We start from the raw sequence: 20,056 nt of genomic DNA, 5'->3' as shown, positions 1-20,056 counted from the left end.
TATACCATTTTGTCATTAAAATGTCTCATAAAAATGTACTTACAAGTATTAATAGATAGTAAATTTGTACGGGATCGACCTACAGATGTTAACTCAATTATCAACGCAAATAGGATATGTGAGAAGAGCTATTAAATTTTATCTCCGCTAAACACACTTGCATGAAAGGGTGAAAAGTTTTAATTATCACTAAGTCCAAGATGTAAATACCTATAATTTAAAAAATATATATAATCATATGGATTCGGGTTCACTTCATGCTTTATGCACAGGATTTGAATTTAAAATTTACAATATCATATAATAATACAGTGTGTTTATTTATTATTGGGTAAGCCACAAACTATGATTTGTGAAGAAAATGACAAGCATTACGGGTCAATTCTTCACGTTTTCTTTGTCTCAGCATTGTTTATAAGTACTCTAGAATCAAATTTTCAAATAGGTAATTTTGTATCACAATAAACATTTTTTTTAATTTATAATAATATAATATAATTTCAAATATATTTCTATAAAAAAAGAATGGACACATATATGTTTTAATTTTTTTTTAAAACAAAATCGAAATTATCTACCGTAATTTGTTATTCAGGGAGATAAAAAAAAGCTACAAAATAGATTTTCTCGTTCAATTTATCATATAAACTTATAATTCATTAGTACTTTGTCCTAAAATACCTAAATTCACACAAAATTTTAAATAAATTCAGAAAATTTTTAAATAATAAATTATAAATTCAGAAAACAAATTAAAAAATCGAGCTTATAGTTTTTTTTTTTAAGGGATAAATGCCGTTTATTTCTCTTTTTTTTTTTTTAACATTTTATTTCTCTTTTTTGGTTCATATCGTAGGAGTAAATTTTAATATTATTTCTTCAGGGAATAAAGGCTACAGATAAAAGGACAAATTGTCATCACTATGTCAGAGTCGAAGTTACCAGTAACAAACGGCCACCAGCGCCGTTATAGAACACGTCAAGTCAACAAAAGCAATGCCGATTCATCCCACTCACCTATAGTAACGGAGAAATCGACGCCGTCCGTTATCCTCCACTCACCCAAAAAACCACCTGAGTCAATTCTAGTCAAAGACACATATACCCCCACCGCCGCTAGCTAAGCTCCCTCTCTGTCTCTCTCTCTCTCTCTCTCTTCCCCCCCAAAGCAAATAATCCGATACGCAAACATTCGATTACCACCATCGATCCTTAAAGTATCGGTATCGGGTCTCAATTTCTCGGGTTTAGTTTCGGACACTATAAAAGAGTAGCATTCATTATAACTGTTCTGAAAACTTTACTCTCTCGTAATCGGCCATGGCTGACAGCGAGAGCCTCGAAGCTCCCCAAGTACAACAACAAAGCCAACAAAAACGACACGATGAGGAACAAAACGACAATTTAGACGACGACGAAGAAGAAGAATTAGAAGACGACGAAGAAGAGGACGAAGACGACGAAGAAGAAGAAGACGGTCAACTAAGCGAGTTACAACAACTCGTCCAGTTATCGAACTGTCAAGTGGAGGAGGAGTTCAGGGAGTCGCAATTGGAATCGTTGGTGGTGCCGCCGCCTTCCACGGCGATATTATCGGAGAACGATCAGTGTATAGGTAGGTTTTCTTTTGGAAACAGTTAATTTTTTATTTTGGAAACATTTGTTTTTTTAGGTTGGACTTGTTGTGAGAGTGGTCGTGGGTGATCTAGCAGGTTTACAGGGTAACTCAGCTTTGGAAGCGCGTGAAGAAGCTGAACTCAAGGTAGAGAACTGAATTTATTACGTTCTAGTTATTTTATTTATCTCTGTTTATTACTTTTTTTATTTTTCTTTCAAGCGTATTTGCTTCCTAATTTGATGGCTACCCATAGTGTGAAAATGCTTTCTTTGCTAACTGGAGTTGTTTATTACTTTATTTATTTTTCTTTCAAGCGTACTTGCTTCCTAAGATGGCTATCCATAGTGTGAAAATGCTTTCTTTGCTAAGTGGAGTTTAAAGAATTGATAGTAGTTTTTGTTGCTGGTAGGTTTTTCTTTCTTGAATTTAAGGATTTCTGTAAGTGATAATGACCACTTGTTTAGATTCTCACTATGTGTGACTTGACTAGAGGTTTTATTAGTTGGTTTAGGTTACATGGAATTTTGTTATTTTAGATGCTTTAAGTGCCGCGTGAAAGTTTGTATTGGAATTATCCACTGGAAAGTGGTTTCATTTCTGGGGTTTGAGGTGCTTGTAGAAAGAAAGCAAGATTGTAAATATTCTGTCAACGTGATAAATCTGTAAATGTTGTGGAGATTTTCCTTGAAGCAGCATATTATGTTCGAAAATTATAGTTTAAGGCCCAGATTGTGGGTGTAATTAACCACAAAATAAGATTTAGTAAAGGTATTTGAAAGATGAAACTGTTGACCATTTTTTGGAACTTTGGAGACTGCTGCAGTCTATTAGAACTTTGGATAATGCAGTGAAAATGGTGCAATAATTTGGTATTGAATTGAACCATAAAGTGAGGCCCCATTGAGTTTGTATTTGAATAAAAAATTGAACCAAATGACTGAAATACTGGTAAATTTATGGAGATAATAAGATTAGAATGTGAAAGCAGAGAAAGGTTGATAACATACTAAGGTAGTTTTCTGAATGTTGAGCAAGTTTTTCATTTGAATTGGAGAAATAATAATTGCTGAAAGTGTAGAACTAATCCTTTCAAGTTAACTGCAATTTGTCATATTTGAGAATGGAGATATTTTCTGGAAGAATGCGCATAAAACCCATGAGAATGCATCTTTAATATAGAATTGTAGGATCCCAAATCATCCTTGAAAGTTGAAATAGTCTTTTGGTGCTTTTCTAAATAATAATAAAGAAGCAATTATAACCTTTTCTCTAATTACTTTGGTTAAAACCTTCAACTTGAATTAAGAGAACAAAAAAGATGCTTTCATCATGCACTTATGGCATATCCACTCATCTTAAAATAACCAATCAAGTACGGGACGAATGCTCAAATGACACCTAGAAACACCTCTTTCCTTAGCAAGATTCAGACCTTCATAAACTGCCCGTAGCTCTGCAGTTTGAACAGAGCTCCGCCCCTAGTTACCAATAAAACCTGCGAGCCATTGACACAGATCCCCACGAAGAAGACCTCCTCCATAGGCAAGGCCATTCCTACCCTTCATTGCCCCATCTGCAATGATTTTAACTCAACCCTTTTGGGGGCCTCCAACCAATCCAAGGATCTTCCTTCCTATTCTCAAGACTTGAAACATTAAAGAGGATAAGAGTATCACAGAGTTTCTTGCCAAGCTGAGGATACAACTTACAACCTCTTCAACCCTAGAGGGGTCACTTTGCAAAAGACTCTTATTTCTGTGAAGCCATAAACACCAACAACTCATCCCATCGGCCAACCAATACCAGCTACCACAAGATATTTATGCAATAAGTTTCAAATCAGCCAGTCTCTGATAACACCATCCGAATTAAAAAAAACCAGTTCCACTTGGATGGGGGGTAGAAAGGAGCACCAACTTGAAGAATAAAAGGCAATCATGGATAGCATGACTGATAGTTTCAAACTGGCCAAAACAAAAATCAGACACCTAGCTCTCCTCATGGTTGGTCAATAATCTATCATGCAGCACCATCCAAAGGAAAGTAGAAATTCGTTGGGGACCTTTCCATTTCCAAAGAAGACGCCAGTACTGATCCTCAACAGCAAAATGATCCTCCATTAAATTAGTATACGCAGATATAATGCAAAAGGAGCCCAATTTAGGAGGATTTCCAATAAAAATTATCATCTTCACTGGATGGGATAGGAGGGGGACAGCAGCTATGGCCAAGATAACAAAATGAGAAGAAATCTCGAGGCACCCCAGATAAACGAACGAGCAAGTTTTTCTATTTCAGAACAATCATTAACTGGCAGACTTGTAATTCCAGAGTATAACAAGGGACAGCTGATACACTGATTAAGCAAGGGTAACTCATCCTGCAAAGGAAAGGGTTTTGGTGTTCCAATCAGTAAGCTTGGAAGGCCATATATTTAGTTGTGGGATTGGATCAGAAATAATAGGGTGTCAGAAACCATGCAAATTAACTTTCTGATGAAACATATATAATTATAAAAATTCACCAGTTTTTGTAACAGATTAAGCACAACATACATTTCAGTAATAACTTCTTATGGTAGGTGTTAAATATTTGCTTAAATTTAATTTTCTAGCTCAAAGTTTAAACATGCAAGTACTGAAGCAGAAGATATTTCATATAATTTCTCAAAGACATGATGTGGTTTCCAGAGAAATTTGTATGAGGGTGCAAAAAGAAAAATCACAATATGCACCACAGGTCACCCTATCAAACAACCAGGGAAAGAGGAAAAAATAGGCAGCTAGATTCACACTTACATTGCAAAAATTACTACAAGTAGGGGGAATATAACTAGAAAAAAGAAATTTAGAGATAAAGGAATTTGATACTAACAAATAATAAAGGGTTTTTTTGTTTGTTTTTGATATGGGCTTTTGCTTTCTTGATTCCAAATGCAATTTTGACTTTATGATATAAATTAGAAAAAAAAAAAAAAAAGAAAATGAAATAAAATCACAAGCAGTCTTTGAAGTTAGGTGCACAAAGTGCAAGATTTTATATATAGTTTTGTTTCTAAAGCTCCAGTTGATGCTTTTCCGAACTGCACTTTGGAGTCTGGATACATCTGTATGCTTTTGAAACAGTCCACAACTAATAACATGAGCTCTTGTTTGCTTCATTGATGAAATTTGAGTTTGTCAATCTCAATGGCCGTAATTTCTTCTCATTGTATGTATTTGTTTTAATATTTTTAAGAAGCAAGATGGGCCGTCGCAGCCGAAAGTTTCGAGAAGTGTAACAACTCAGGATGGTGAAACGCAGGCCCAAAATTGGCTTCAATCTTCTCAATGCCCAACTTCCTTGTCAGAACTTTCACCAACTTCTGTTACACAGCCGATATCATCTGCTCCAAGTCCACCTCTACCAGAACCAAGACTGTCACCCTCGAACGTTAACAGTGCATGTATACCAGGAGCTGATCAACGAACTTCTTCTAACCTTAAAAGTATTCCTGTTCCTATCATGAAAACACGTATTTCTGATGGTTACAACTGGCGGAAATATGGTCAGAAGCAAGTGAAGAGTCCTAAAGGTTCTCGAAGCTATTACAAGTGTACATATTCTGACTGTTGCGCTAAAAAGATTGAGTGTGCTGATCACTCAGGCCATGTGATTGAGATTGTTAATAAAGGAACTCACAGTCATGATCCACCTAGAAAGAATAACTGCACAAGGGAAAACAAGATAGCATCTGGCCCAGTTGTGGGCAATAGTGTAACAGAACATCCCATTAGCACACTTAAGGATTCAGATCAGGCAACATTGCGAAAAGAATCTATACAGGCAATACCCGTGATTCCCGACAAAAAGCGACAGAGTTCAAGTGGCTCTGATGGGAATGAGAAAATTCAAATCAAAGATGAGCTTGCCAGTGAGCCTGAAGCAAAACGAAGGTGAGGTTTCCATGAATTTTATTTCTTATGTAATACTAACACTTTCTGACATATAACTGCGGAAAGGAGCACTGGAGATAATTTAGTTTTAATATTTTTTCTCCTTGTTGACCAGAGTAAAGAAGGAGAACTTAGAATGTTCAGGAACTCTCTTAAAACCAGGAAAGAAACCTAAATTTGTTGTGCATGCAGCGGGTGATGTGGGAATCTCAGGTGATGGGTACAGATGGCGCAAGTATGGACAAAAAATGGTGAAGGGAAATCCCCATCCCAGGTGCATGTTTATTTTGCTGTTTTCTCTTTGCATCCGAAAACTTTGACCTGACAGTTTTCTAGACATTAACATGAGACGTGTAACTGTGAATTACAGAGAAGTTCTTTCTTAGTAATTGTCCTTGCTCATCTTCATTTTTTAATTCATTTTATCATGGTGGAAGAAAATTTGGTGAAGAAATGAGAGGGGATTTGAGTTATTATTCTCATTTGGGCGATTCCCATGCTTCTGTTTTCTTTTGTATATGAACTCGTATTCTGTTTATGTGTATTTGGATAAGTGTGTTGTGTAGGATTTTAACGAATCACTTAAAATCTGAGAGAATCAAAATTGGAATGGTACCTTTCATGATTGTTAGAAGAAAATTAGCATTTATTCAATGTTCTATGTCCCACAATTTGATGACTTCATCATAGGATTGATGTATGGTAGTATTGTCAAAATGAATGCTTCAGTATATTATACTTGGGATTCATTCACCTTCAGTTTCGATTCTATATAAAGAGTACAGAGGTAGAGGCAGGGTCTGAAATGTGGTAAGAGTGGCTCATTTGATGTCTTTCTAGTGTGCAGCAATCATGATTTACTGGAGTGTAGCACTTGCAATATTATTAGAAATTTATCTATTATTGAAGCTTTTCATTACACCTGCCGAAGTCCCTTCGATTTTATTTTAACTAGCTCATTTCTAGATGCTACAGCTGTTTGTCTTCTTGCTTAATTCTTCTAAGTTTGAAAATCGGTGTACTTTGTGTTGATTAGTCTTCAATCCTAAGATGGTGTTTTTGATTTCCTCTTTGATGTTGTCGCTGTTCTTAACTGAGGGACTCATGTTAGTAATGGTCAATTGGCAGCCTTGCCTATTCCAGTGTCCCTATTAGAAAAGGGGAAACCAAAAAAGGATGAAGTGTTCAAAAGTAAGTCAAAGCATTTTCACTCGTAGGTTATGTAGTTTTTTGTCAAAACGCACAAGACCCTTCAAGGATGTTATTCACCATATCAGTTCAAGTGAATGTTGACGAGTATCCTATAATGAAACATTGCCTCTGCAACTTATGGGTGTATAAACAGTGGAGAATAATATCACTTTTTTTTTTTTTGGAGGCGTCTATGATTTGTGCTAGGTTGGATCTTCTGGCTAGGTACAAGAGGTTGAACTGAAATCTTGGCATTATGGTATGAACATCAGTTGTAACTTTGAAGGGCCTCATTTGTTAATGCCAAACAAACTTTAAGTAACTTACTAGAAAATTTTCCCATTATTTTTGTATCCATAATAGTGCGAAAAGAAGGCCAGACTCCAAGTTGTTGGGGAATAGTGGCATTGAGTTTAATCATTAAAAATCTAAGAGCTTTAATGGTTCATTCCTGTTTCAAGTTACTACTTGCAAATTTAATTTTGCTAGTCCATTTGTTCCTTTATTCCAATTTATTGCTGGAAACACATTTTACAGGAACTACTATAGATGCACTTCTGCTGGGTGTCCAGTCCGTAAGCACATTGAAACAGCAGTAGATAACACAAATGCAGTTATTATCACGTACAAGGGCATACATGACCATGACAGGCCTGTACCGAAAAAGCGACATGGTCCGCCAAGTGCTCCCCTTGTTGCTGCTGCAGCTCCTGCGTCAATGAACAACTTGCAACTCAAGAAAACTGATACATTCACGAACCAAGGAACTCCAACGCAATGGTCAGTGGGGAAGGAAGGCGAATTAACTAGTGAAACCTTGGACCTTGGAGGCGAAAAGGAGAAGGCAATGGAATCAGCTCGAACTCTTCTAAGTATCGGATTTGAAATCAAGCCTTGCTGATTGGTTCTTCTCTTCACTATATGAAAAGATCATCTGCACACAGGCAGGCAGGCCTCACTTGAAAGGCCCACAGACCAATCTGGCTCGCTTGAAAGTCATGTAGCTGTTAGATGCGAATCAATTACCATTGAAATTATCAGGTTTGATTTTTTTTTTTCCCCCATTTTCATGTATCTTTCTTACTCTTTTTTTTTATTATTAGTTTTATCTTCAAGTTTACTTCTTCCTTCAGCCTTTGGTCAGATAGCTGTATATTTAGTATGTATGACATCAGGAATCATTTAGAACTTGGTAAGCTAATAGTATTGGAACATAGAATTGGTTGCCATGCCCATCTTTCGTTTATAATGGTTGGGACCCATTTCCAGTCTCCATTTTAGGTGCAGCTTCTCATATTTTAATATTTGAGAACCTTTATATATATATATATATATATATATATATATAAGCATTTCATTAACCTTAAAAACTCAAGGGGTGAGACGTTTGAGAACAATTTTGGTATCTTTAATACCATTATTATAGTTTTTGTTTAACAAATGTAGTTCCAGATAATTACATGTCTAATGAGTTATGATTCGACATACAGTAATATATCAAAAATTTACAGATGTGAAAGCTGAAACTTTTTCACTGTACTTCACATGGTAAAATAATGAAAATAAAACTTACGGGAACCTTTTTTCTTCTGTTCAATGAAAACTCGATTTTCTTCAATGCTTTTTTGAGCATTGAGGAAATTATACTTGTACTGAATTTTAGACCGACTCACCTAATAGTATTACTATTCTTTATAAATTCTCATTAAGTAAAATATTTTAATAATTTAGTATTAACCTCTCGGATCTGAATTAAATCTGATTGATCAATGCAAGTTGTTTTTAAAGGGTAAAAAAAAATTTTTTTGAATGATGTCCCACTTGTCAAATAGAGCATCCTGAAAACCAAGCATACGCAGGACAAGAAGGACATGAAGGTGGAAGCACTGACGCAGTTCATGCACATTTTTTTTTTTTTTTTTGGGTTTTTGTGTAATAATAAAGAGTGGGGCTATGCATTGCATTGAAGGCTGCCGCCACCACACATCCACCAACCAATGGATTCAGCGTCACTCTTAATCTGTAAATATATTTTCACATGCGTTAGGCCTTTTAAAGCATTTTACCATTACTATTGCTGGAGAAGTAAAAAGGTTGGGTAAAGGATTGGATTGAACGATTGGCAGAGGAAACTTGAAAAAGAAAATGAAATGGGAATTAGATAAAAATACTGGTTTTTACCTTGATATCTAAATTTGCTAAACGAGCTCCAGTTTCTGCTAATATCGATAGCTATGGTGGTCATTAGATGGTGATAGATCTGATTTCAAAGATGATTTTCCTGAATCCTGATTACCAACACTTTCAACTGTACAAAAAATCGTACATTAATATTTTCAAGGCTCTCATGAACAGGCCCTACCGACAGCACAATCACCGGTTGATTTAATTCATTTTTAGAATCTACAATCTAGGAATTCATTAAGCATACGATTTCTTGAAATTTTATACACAAAAAAACAACTTCATTGCTACCTGAGTAGCCGTGAATTAGTAGTTACTAGGATATATAAACTGATGACTGAACCTGGTGTTCCGGCTCTGCGTGCCACCAATCATTATCATTCCGACGAGAAATTCAATTCATCCATAGCTATCGATATTTTGGATTCAATCACACCATCTGTTGTTGTCTTATCTTCAACCTTTGTGCCATTTTCTTCTTTCCCTTCTGCTGCATTATTCATACATTCCTGAAATCTGAAGCAACCAATGAGATGATCGTTCGTCAACCCAGCTGCCTGCATGAATGAATACACCACTGTGGGCCCCACGCTGCGGAATCCCCTTCTCACTAAATCCTTGCTTATTACGTCAGCTTTTGGAGTTTTAACGGGAATCTGACGAGGATATCGGAATCTGCTAACTATAGGTTTGTAGTTGACAAAGCTCCAAATATACTTGTCAAATGACCCGAATTCATCTATGACCTGGCATCAATAAAACCTGCAATAAGTTAGTTCTAATGGTAATTATAGCAAGTGTGTGATTGTGGCACTAACTTCAGTAACAAAGTCTAGTGGTTAATAACTAGTTGCCATCGAATCAGGCAGACAATTTGTGAGAATTAACAGCTAAGCAAGTTGGCATTTTTAAGAAAATAAATAAATCATCTTGTATGTGTAACTCCTGACAAGATAAATATAACAAGGTCAGGTCAAGTTGTATGGTTGCAATACTATAAGTTTGTCCTATATGGTTCATATATATGCTAGGACCACCATTCAACTACTTTTCACCTAACCTACCTGAACAAATGATCAATAATCACACAACATGTGTCGTTTAAATGCTTAGACAATCAGCGAACATCTAAGCCCGCAAATATGAATGCAGATGGTCCAATTAATGCATTGGCAAAGAAGACGGATCCATAAATTAATCCACTTGTCAAAGAAACAAACTCGATGAATACTATCAATTAAGATTGACATTTAGCTAAAACTTGATGTAGCATTCCCAAAAATTAAAAAACAAACAAATGCATACATAATAGTCGGTCAGCTTCTTTTATATATACAAGAACAAGGAAATTGCAACGGAGTCCATATGAGTGTCTTCCATTGAATAGTATAAAATAAAGTTGGAAGAAAAATGAGAATCTACCTTCGATATTTGGCGTGCATTCTCAATTACAGCACGCAATTTAACTTCTGATAATAAGGAGTTTGCTGTGCTTCCAGGTGCTATTATCTTCTTCTCATTAAATTTTGAGACAGCAACTGGATCAAAATCTGCAAAAACTTCCCTGCACAAAAAAGCTTATTAGTGAATGATATATAGCAAAATGACCACAGTCTAATTGATCTCCTTCAACTGGGGAAGAGAATGTGAGTAGAGGGATAAGATGAAAACATAGTGCCTAGATAAGATTGTTAATGATGAATGTATAATACAGTATAAATAATACCTAAAGATGTGTCTTTTGCTCAGAATGGCAGGCCAAGTAAGTTCAGCCAGAGCACCTGAAAGAACCAAAAGCTCAAACAATTTCCTGCATATGGACAAGGAGATCAAGGAAATAACTTTTAGAACATAGAATAGCATCAGGAAAGAATGGGGACTTCAGCTATTAGACAGATGTTAACAAAATTCTGTGATCACATACTTGTCATCATGTACTGGAACTCCCCATTCTTCATCGTGGAAAGCAGCATAACATGGATCTGATTTCAGCACAGGAAAAAACCAATCAGCAATGGAACTTCATAAGGGCATATTTGAAGTATCCGGAAAACACTATGGTGTTTTGCAACTGATATGTATTTCTGTTTCACCTCCATCAGATCTGGTATTTTAAGCCATTCACATATAGCAGGGTATAGTGTTTCTTTTTTTCTTTTTCCTTTAAAGTTTTTCATGACATGTTATACACAATACAATTTCAAAATTATTCTCACACCAACCCAAGCAGAAAACGATAGATGAATGATATCATATTGGAAGGAGAGGGGATGGAAAACAGCATGTTTGTTTTTCAAAAAATATTTAATCCTCATATCAAACTTAGGTCATAACTATATAATTGAAGCTCATGTTTCTCTTTTCAAACCAAAAAATAAGGAGATTATTTTATGCTGATCTGATAGTTGCATATGCTTTCTAGAAGGCTATAAGCAGAAGGCATAAGACCACAAAAGAAAACAAAAGTTAATAACTTGACATGTTGGGAAGTAAAATGATCAGATAGAGGGCTACATGACTTATTGTGACATCAAATTGTTAAAGACTGACAAATGGCAGTTGGCAAGCATTATAAATTAGATAGCATAAATGCACCCTGGTTTTTCTTTTATGCAGTGACATTGAGATTGTTACAAAAAAAACAGAAGAATTAACCTGACCTATTTTTTGGTGGTTTGGCTCAGTTCTTCAAAATTATTGCAGTATCTAGGTTAAATGAATGAGGACTATCTTTTGCAAACACAAAGCAAAAAAACATTCAACAGCACAAATTAACTCACCTAGACTGTATTATAAACCACCACATCATTTAACTGCATCCTTGTGCATCATACATTTCAATATATCAATATTTCTAAAAAAGACCTCCAGCCCAGATTTTATCATGAACATTGTTACAATCAAACCGCCAAATAAACACTTTTGTTCGCATGTTCTATTGGCCTAAAGTAAAAAGAAGTTAGAATCATTTCAGTTCTGAGCGAATTAAGAAATGGTATGAAGCTGTAGACATGTTGGTTGAGGGTAACTGATGAAACAAGCCATTCCAAGCAAAAAAAAACCTAGTTAGAACATCCTTTAAAAACTATCTGCTGGTGCAATAGCATTTCCATCTTTCTAACCATATCCAATTTCACATTTAGGGACTATGGAACTTAAGAGGTAAGCATAACAGCAATTCCAAAATAAACCACTAAAGTCCTATTACAAATTTATAAGGTTGGTCTCCAATGACAATTCTATTTTGTACTTCATATAATTCGCAGACAAACTGCAAAGCATGTAATAACACCAATATGAACATTTTCTATTCCATAAAGTATTATAATTCTGCAAAATTATAACAAATAACTCAAAACTCAAAGAACCAAGAACGCACCAGTATTTGGTGTTACCCATGCACAGCTCTTCTTGGGCTGTGAACCGCCAGAAGGTGGTGGAGATTCTAAACCCCCATCAGAAACAACACTTCTTGGCTTTGAAGCATATTGCTTCCTCCTAACTCCACAACTATTTGACCGTGTCAACCTCCCAGTGGATGCTCGGCTATGGAATGAATCCGTGGAGGCATCAGATGAACAAGAAGCATTCAATGATAAATTCGAATGCAACAACTGCTCATGTCGACGAAGCACTGAAGGAACACTAGCGGAATGTGATTTGGGGGATAAAGCACTGACAGTAGACACATTAAGTGCTTTCTTCTCTTCACCTAATGCAACTTGCTCAGGTGATGTTTCAACCTTTCTCAGTTGTTTTGAGACAGTTTTCCTTGCGCTCAATGACCCTGCCTTGTTGTTTCCAGTGGGTCCTAAAACTGGTCTGGTCTCAGAATCCGCCACATTCATCGACCTCACCCTTGGAGCTCCCGACATCCTTTAGCACCTTATGTTTAACACTTAAACAGTGATTTTCTAGAGATCTTTAGCTTATTTCCCTCGAAAAAAACCTGAATTTCTCAAATTTGCAAACTTGCCACGTTTAAATCTTCCATGAAATTGAACAAACCAGCGGAGGAAACCCACCAAGAGAATTCACTAGTGCCCCCATTTTTCCCCCATTTGCTGAAATCAAATCAGCAAGAGAAGTTTAAATATCAAAACCCTATATGGGCTACCCATTTCAAGTAAACCACATTAATCAACCATAATGTTTAAAGCTACACCAGAACAGATCTTGGCTTTTAACTCTTACAGCTCAAATTTAAGCTACTAAAACTACCAATATTTTCTCAAAAATCGAATATCCACCTCACAAAACCCACCAAAACCCTACCATCTGTACCATCAAATCAGCTCCCCAAAAAATTTCCGTAGAAAAGCTCTAGACATCAAAATGAATTTAAAAGAGAAGTTTCGAACTTTATACCAAAGCTAAGGGTTTTTACACGGAGCTCAAAAGATCAAAAATGAAAAGAAAAAGAAAACTTGAAGATATATTCAAAACAATGACAGATAAAAAGAGAGAGCCTCGAAACATAAAGATTCCGTCCTGCATTGTTAAAAACGAGATAGAAAGAGAACTGAGAAACTATATTACCTCCCAAAACGAAATAAAAGATGGGTTTTTAAAACTGTGTCGTTTCAGTCTCTTCACATAATGCTGACCCATTCCCTATGGAATTTACAGTTTTCATGGCTTCTTTTTTTTTCCTTTCCTTTTTTTTCCGAGAGAACGGAAGAGAAAGTTGCAGCAAAAATGCTACTGCTTAGAAATTGAAATCGATCTAAGAGAAGGGAATTGTAACTCTTCTAGGCGTGTATATAAATGACAGAGAGAGGGGTAAAGAAAGAATGAGTGTGGGAGAGAGACTGAAGATTGTTTTTTTTTTTTTTTTTAATGGAGACACTAGGACAGCCGGTTATTTTACCGGCTATGTCCAGTTATCCGTTGCTTTCCTAGTTTCTTACACTCCCATTTAAGACAAAAGAGAACTTACAAAAATAATATACAAAAGAAAACATTATAACATTTACCAAAAACAAAAAAAAAAGTAAAATATTATAACATTTTTCATAAACTGACAACAACTCGTTATGTTCTAGTTTTTATTTTTAACTTAATTGTAATATCAAATTTGGGATTTAAAAGATAAAAGATTAACAGAAATTTTGTTAATTTTTATTAATATTTTAAATATTATCTTTTATTAATGGAGAAAATTTCTTTAGCTAAATGCATTTTTATCAGAAATTTATAATAGACAATTTTATTCAATAAATTATATCACATGTCAATATTCATTCTATTTATTTTATCTATTTAATTTTTTGTTATATTATACATCTTTTTTAAAAAATCTCAAAATTTTCTTATAATTTTCTTTTTATTCAAAATAAAATCAACAAAAATAGAGCGAATGAAATAAAATAGAAACGTCACTATTTAAATAAATTAATTAAGTGAAAAAATAAAATAAAATAATTCATTTTAATATTTGAACAAACAATTTTGGTCAAACATAATTAATTATAAAAAAATTCATTAATTCAAGCACTTAATTGATAAAAAAAAATTAATTTGAGACAGTAAAATTGGAAAATCGTTAAAGTTTTAAAACTGATATCATAATTATTTGAGATTAATTTGTAGTCAAAACTTAAAAATAAAAATAAAAATCAATGAATTTTTATTGATTTTTTCTTCCATTTTCCATATTATTCATAGGATGTTTAATTTTTTTGATTATATCAATAATAAAATATCACTAATATGTTTTATTTTTTAAAAATATACTATACACTTGCAAATAAAATTCTAAATTGGAATATGATGATTCAAATTTTTTAAAAATGAGTGGATAATAGTAAAAGTTCTTAAAACTAATAAACATAGTACTATTAGTTCTTAAAAAAAATGAATAAACTGTATTTATAATTATGTGAAAAGCATTTCATATTACTTCTTTCTCTTCTATTACAAAAATGAAATTGTATAATTTTAATTTATTGAAATCCTCATAAAAAATTGAACTATTCTATTATCATGATAGATAGGTATGGCCCAACTAAATTTTTACAAGGTTTGAGAGTTGTAATGAAGAATTTATTAATTTTGGTCTATTTCAACAACCTAAAAATACAAACAGCTTCAAGGTTCTTTTCACCATTCCAAGAAAAGCATTACTTACTAGTGAATAGTGATTAGTTATTTTTACCTTAATAGGATATAGGACAAATAGCAAGGTAATCTTCAAGTGGAAAAAGAACCAAAAAGAAGCCAACAATGCAAAAAGGGTTACAATGTAGTTTTAGCCATTGGGACCAATCCATAATTTTAGTTACTTTGACCAATAAGAATTTACCTGTGTGAGCTATCACATTATTTGAGAGAAACTCTAGACGCTGTCGAAGTAAAAAATTGTCAATAGTCGCAGAGAACAGGCAATTCCGCAGGGAGATTTTGAAATTGCAGAGGCTTGGTTCGATCAAGCTGCGGAGTATTGGAAACAAGTCCCTTATCGTGGATTCTGGTCACTAAGATAAGCTGATGTCTGCAAATCAATGGGCTCTGAGCTGATGTTTTTTCCAACATTTTCCAATAATCCCAATTTCACCCTTTGTATGCTGGTCTTCAACTCATATTCTCTGTTTTCTTAATGATAATCATGTAAAGTTAGATACAGGTAAGTATGAAAAGCAAAGTCAGAAGTCAGAAATTTGTAATGATGCTGAAATTTATTTGCCTTGGATTCAAGGACTTCGTTCCAGTGAATCTTGTGAAGAATTCCACAAATTTCATCAACCACATCCTCAGAAATAATAAACATTTCTCTGCTAATAAAATTAAAATGGGGTAAATCAATTTATCACCTTAAATGAAAATACATGATTTAATCAGTAACTACACAGATCTTTAACTACACGATTTTTCCAGAAAATATAAGAAAAAGACTGAGTTTACTGTCAACAAGTCCATCCAAAAAGCACTGCCTCACAACTGATAGAAAAGCATTATAGCTTCATGCCTAAACAGCACATAGCCCGTTACAGAATCCGGAAACTGCACCTGCAAGAATCACATGTTAATAACCACATGAATTAGTGGTAGCAGGTAGTAAGGCATTCAAGGGATGGATAACATGTCTCATTGCATAAATAAAGAGTGCAAATAGAAATAATAGTTCTACACATAGCACAAAGATACACAGTACAGTGTGGTTTTAGTTATCGAGACATCAATCATTTTACCATAGAAAACCACATCAAACCTAAAAATAATGACACAAATTGCTTTAGTTTCTATAAAATATGAGTCCAGCCAAAAAGTTGATAAATACCTGAAAAAAAAAATATTAACTTAAAAAAAAATAAAACAACAGTTAAATATATATAAGTATTGTCCGTAGGTTTTTCAGTTTGTCGCCATAGACTTAGTTTGGCCAATATGGCTTGTGCTCCAGATTAAATAGTGGTTTAAAATGGTTTTGCATATTATTCTTTGCATATTCAATCCAAAAAAGCGTCTTATGTTCCAAATAATCACATTTTGTCCCATTCAATGATTAAGAAATCTGATGCTGACATCCCCACCAAACCATTTCTATACAAGAATGTTTTACATTCCCGTTTTTATTTCACAGATTGAGCCACAGTCCAGGAACCCTTGTACATCTCATCTCGCCATGCAATATACTTCATAATGTGTACTACCCCAAAGAAATCTTCTCTAAAAAGACCCTTATCAAGCCAACCTAAAAAGGTTGGAAAAGCAGCATCTCTCAGCAATGCCATTCTGATCCTGATCACCCTCTCTCACTTAATTGGCAGCTATGCAAGTCACTATCTCCTCTGTTCTCAACCTTTTACCATATATATTTTTAAGGACGGAAATGGTTTTCTCTTTTATAGTGATATCGGATTCATTAAAAATCTATTTCAAAACTAATTTAAAAATACTAATTTTTCAGTAATAGGTACCTTTGAACTCCAAAAGATAAATGACAAATAAAAAGGCCAACTGAAAAGGTACTATACCTAATAAGTAATAAACCACTGTAAATCATCCCGGAGGCCAGTCAAAATTTAGTTTTTTGTAGTAAGTTATGACAGATGCTAATAATTTGAGTTATGAGAAAGTCTTAACAAAAGGCATCGATAAAATGGTTGAGTAAGCCTATTACACAAAGCGTCTGAAAAGGAGAATGAAGATCATACCCCAGTAGGCCCCTGCCTTGCCATGATCTAGGAGTCACTGTTAAGTTCACTGGAGCACCTTGCCTCAAAAGTATCACAGGCATCGCATGTCCCTGATTTGCCTGAGCCTCAGTAGCAAGCCTTTGCAGAAGATTGTCACCAACTTTATATTCCACACTGCCAAATTTAACAATCTGATCTCCAAGTTGTAAACCATCCTCTGCTGTCGGCGATGCGTCAGCTATTTCATCAACCACTGCAAAGGGGATGCTGAGAATCATGTCCACATCCATGGAACTGGGAGAATCTCTCGTAACAACACTGTGTGAGGATGCAGATGCAACAGCGTTCACCATTGATGAGTTTTGATTATTTGATGCTCCATCATTGCCTTGCAACATCACAAATACGCAAAACTACTTACTCAATTGGTTGTAAAGAAAAGTCAGTTCTTTATCAGACATCACCTTAATACTTCAAAAAACAATTTACAGAGGAAAGGAAAGAAAAGAATCTCATAGACTTCCAATCAGACTCAACAATAGTGATAACACTGCATTTTAGCCAAGGAAACAGCCATTACTGTGGGGATCATCATAGGCAATAAGCGAAAGTGTTGGTTACAAGATCAGTCACTTTAAAGTTTTAAGGCATGGATAGATAATACCAGCTTCAACTCAGTGCCACCAGGTTTTATCAGCAGATGATTATCATTCAATTCTCATTAATGTTTCAGCATCTACCTGAACCTTTGGTGGTTAATGGTCTAGCAGCAAGCCTTGCTGAATGCAGAACTTGTATATTTGCATTTATTTTCTCTGTGATCTCCTTGTGATCACTTCGCAGCACTGCATTAGAAAATAAAAAATATAAACATAATTGTCTTATCACATAAGTAACATCTGTGGCTTCACAAATTACGCACTGCAAGCAGCAGCCCTAAGAGCATAAGCATTACCATAAATCAAGATTATTGTCAATCATACAATTCATGATCACGGTACAAACCTAACAATTAATGAGACTATCAGCAACTTTCAATTAATCTAGCATGCTAGAAGGGCACACCAACCGAAACTGTGCAAGGAGTTGCCACTTATACAAAGATTTTTCCTTCTCCAAATTCCTACTGTTTGAGTAATCATTAAATTTTTAAAAATTCTTTATACTTAAAAGACTTGGTGCATGACATAACAAGAGGATGAAAAGCAGAGCCATCAATGATACAAGCAGTTGATATGGCCAGGGCCGCCAGGCACATATTCCTTCAAAATAAGATTCTGCTTATCTATGAACAAGTACCCAATATTGCAAATGACTGACAATCATTCTAGCAATCTATTGCTGTTTACTACTAATGTGCATACAAGTTTACACAGCCTTAATACTGTGTTGAATTATAATCCTAAAATTTTAAAATGTGATCAATGTAGGACTAAAGTCAAAGCAATTTCAATCATGCAGCAAAACGGGCTAGCTAATATTACAGGGGAAACATTAATATGTACCATATAACGAATGAGAAAAGAAATTCGTGTTTTGACAGACATACATACACTAGCAATAATGTTCAGTGGTGGCAAATTTTTCACCCTGCATGAGCCACTTGAAATTGCTGCAGACTACAGTATATACAACTTGATGCAGAGAGATAATTCTGATTTGAGAGGGTACTTGGACTTCCAATATCCAAGTGTAAATTCTGAGATTTTATCTGCAAATTATGCATCAAATCCTGAGCTCCTGGAGGATTTGATCTTGCTTCCAAAAATTGCTTCCCCTTGTTCATTATTGACTTCAACAATCAAGGTTTTCATCACATCTCAAAAATACTCCTCAATCTTCTCCAACTAATTACAAAATAAAAGAACTGCTCTTAATCCTCTGGATAAAGGGGTTACATAGAATCAATTCGTATTTTCTGGAACCAGAGACCAAGAGGAGAACAGAGAAGGGAGTAAATGACTTCATTAATCAATCAATGCCACATAGTAGAGATCAAATATAACCTCTAGACCTTACAAGGACTGACTCAGGTGGACTAACAATTTTTCCAGCCATTAAACGACACTTGATTCTTAACTAGACTAAAGCTAAACTTGATGTTTGATTGAATGATCAAGTCGTTGGTTTTCCCTCATAATACCTAAAAAGCTATAATAAGTATATACTATATACGGCACTCAGTCGCCATCTTAAGATTCGAAAAAAAAAAAAAAAAAACTTAAATGAAAAAAATAACAACTAAAAGTCACGGTACCAGCAAGACGATTCCGTTCTGCTCTCACCACCGGAATGTCAATGTCTGTACGAGGAAATCCCTAAAATTTTGACCAGCAATAAACAATTCCGATAAGATAAGAGAGTCTGAAAGAGCGATTTTGAAGAAAAACAAAAGAAGAGAAAGAGAATTGTTCTACCTCGGCGTCGACGAGATTGCCGGAGAGACCAGGACCGCCGGGCTGGCAGAGACGCTCGATGATAGCGTTCATCTCCACTTCAATTGCGCTTCTGTTCTCCACCAGCTTCATTGTTTCTGCTTTCAGATTCGCCGCCACCATTTTCTTTTCCAAATTTTTTCAAATTTTTTATTTTTCTCTGTTATTTTTTTGGTGATTGTTGTTTATGGCTTGCTTGTAGTATCTTCTGGGAAGCCAATAAGCTAAAGGGGTTAAGCTTGGAGGAGAAGAAATACAACAAGGCGATGGCTCGGTTAAATTAAAATAATAATAATAATAATAATAAGATAAAATTTTTTGACGTAAAATAATAATACACCTTATAGCCAAAAATATTTTAAATTTTATGTGGTAATTTCTCTATAAGAACTAAATAAATATATTGACAATCTACAATAAAATGATAATTTAGTAATATTCATAATCCAATTATAATTTCTAAATAATTCATAATTCACATATTTGTAAGTTTTTATATTTTACTGTAGGAAGTATACTAATAAATTTTAAATAATAAAGGCCAGTTTTTCATTT

General features: G+C 34.6%; 3 protein-coding genes across 7 annotated transcripts; 1 reads left to right on the top strand and 2 right to left on the bottom strand.

Annotated features, from left to right (window-relative positions):
• Nucleotides 1-1,096: 1,096 nt before the first annotated feature.
• Nucleotides 1,097-7,979, top strand: WRKY32 (WRKY DNA-binding protein 32). 4 transcript variants are annotated; one of them, XM_020679068.3, is made up of 5 exons: nucleotides 1,097-1,615; nucleotides 1,710-1,762; nucleotides 4,859-5,553; nucleotides 5,669-5,827; nucleotides 7,282-7,979. In XM_020679068.3, the coding sequence occupies exons 1-5, from the start codon at nucleotides 1,321-1,323 to the stop codon at nucleotides 7,643-7,645; spliced, it is 1,566 nt and encodes a 521-aa protein (XP_020534727.1). In that variant the 5' UTR covers nucleotides 1,097-1,320; the 3' UTR covers nucleotides 7,646-7,979. The 4 variants fall into 4 exon arrangements, with proteins under 4 accessions (XP_020534727.1, XP_012071503.1, XP_020534726.1 ...); XM_012216113.4 differs by having other exon boundaries at nucleotides 1,098-1,615; nucleotides 1,713-1,762; XM_020679067.3 differs by having other exon boundaries at nucleotides 1,098-1,615; nucleotides 4,856-5,553.
• Nucleotides 7,980-9,005: 1,026 nt separating this feature from the next.
• On the bottom strand, nucleotides 9,006-13,738 carry LOC105633512 (DNA glycosylase superfamily protein). 2 transcript variants are annotated; one of them, XM_012216115.4, is made up of 6 exons: nucleotides 13,468-13,738; nucleotides 12,308-12,992; nucleotides 10,853-10,910; nucleotides 10,655-10,738; nucleotides 10,351-10,492; nucleotides 9,006-9,674 (listed from the first exon to the last, which is right to left on the bottom strand). In XM_012216115.4, the coding sequence occupies exons 2-6, from the start codon at nucleotides 12,801-12,803 to the stop codon at nucleotides 9,306-9,308; spliced, it is 1,149 nt and encodes a 382-aa protein (XP_012071505.1). In that variant the 5' UTR covers nucleotides 12,804-12,992; nucleotides 13,468-13,738; the 3' UTR covers nucleotides 9,006-9,305. The 2 variants fall into 2 exon arrangements, with proteins under 2 accessions (XP_012071505.1, XP_012071504.1); XM_012216114.4 differs by having other exon boundaries at nucleotides 12,308-13,738.
• A 1,848-nt stretch (nucleotides 13,739-15,586) lies between these two features.
• Nucleotides 15,587-19,758, bottom strand: LOC105633513 (26S proteasome regulatory subunit). Its single transcript, XM_012216116.4, has 5 exons — nucleotides 19,484-19,758; nucleotides 19,324-19,384; nucleotides 17,807-17,911; nucleotides 17,085-17,454; nucleotides 15,587-15,936 (listed from the first exon to the last, which is right to left on the bottom strand). The coding sequence occupies exons 1-5, from the start codon at nucleotides 19,622-19,624 to the stop codon at nucleotides 15,915-15,917; spliced, it is 699 nt and encodes a 232-aa protein (XP_012071506.1). The 5' UTR covers nucleotides 19,625-19,758; the 3' UTR covers nucleotides 15,587-15,914.
• Nucleotides 19,759-20,056: the final 298 nt, after the last annotated feature.

The sequence above is a fragment of the Jatropha curcas genome, chromosome 8 (assembly GCF_041381405.1).
Source record: "Jatropha curcas cultivar XTBG-Jc1 chromosome 8, XTBG_Jcur_1.0, whole genome shotgun sequence".
NCBI lineage: Eukaryota > Viridiplantae > Streptophyta > Magnoliopsida > Malpighiales > Euphorbiaceae > Jatropha > Jatropha curcas.
Note: the sequence above shows the minus strand (reverse complement) of the source record. Positions and strands in the feature narration are given on the sequence as shown.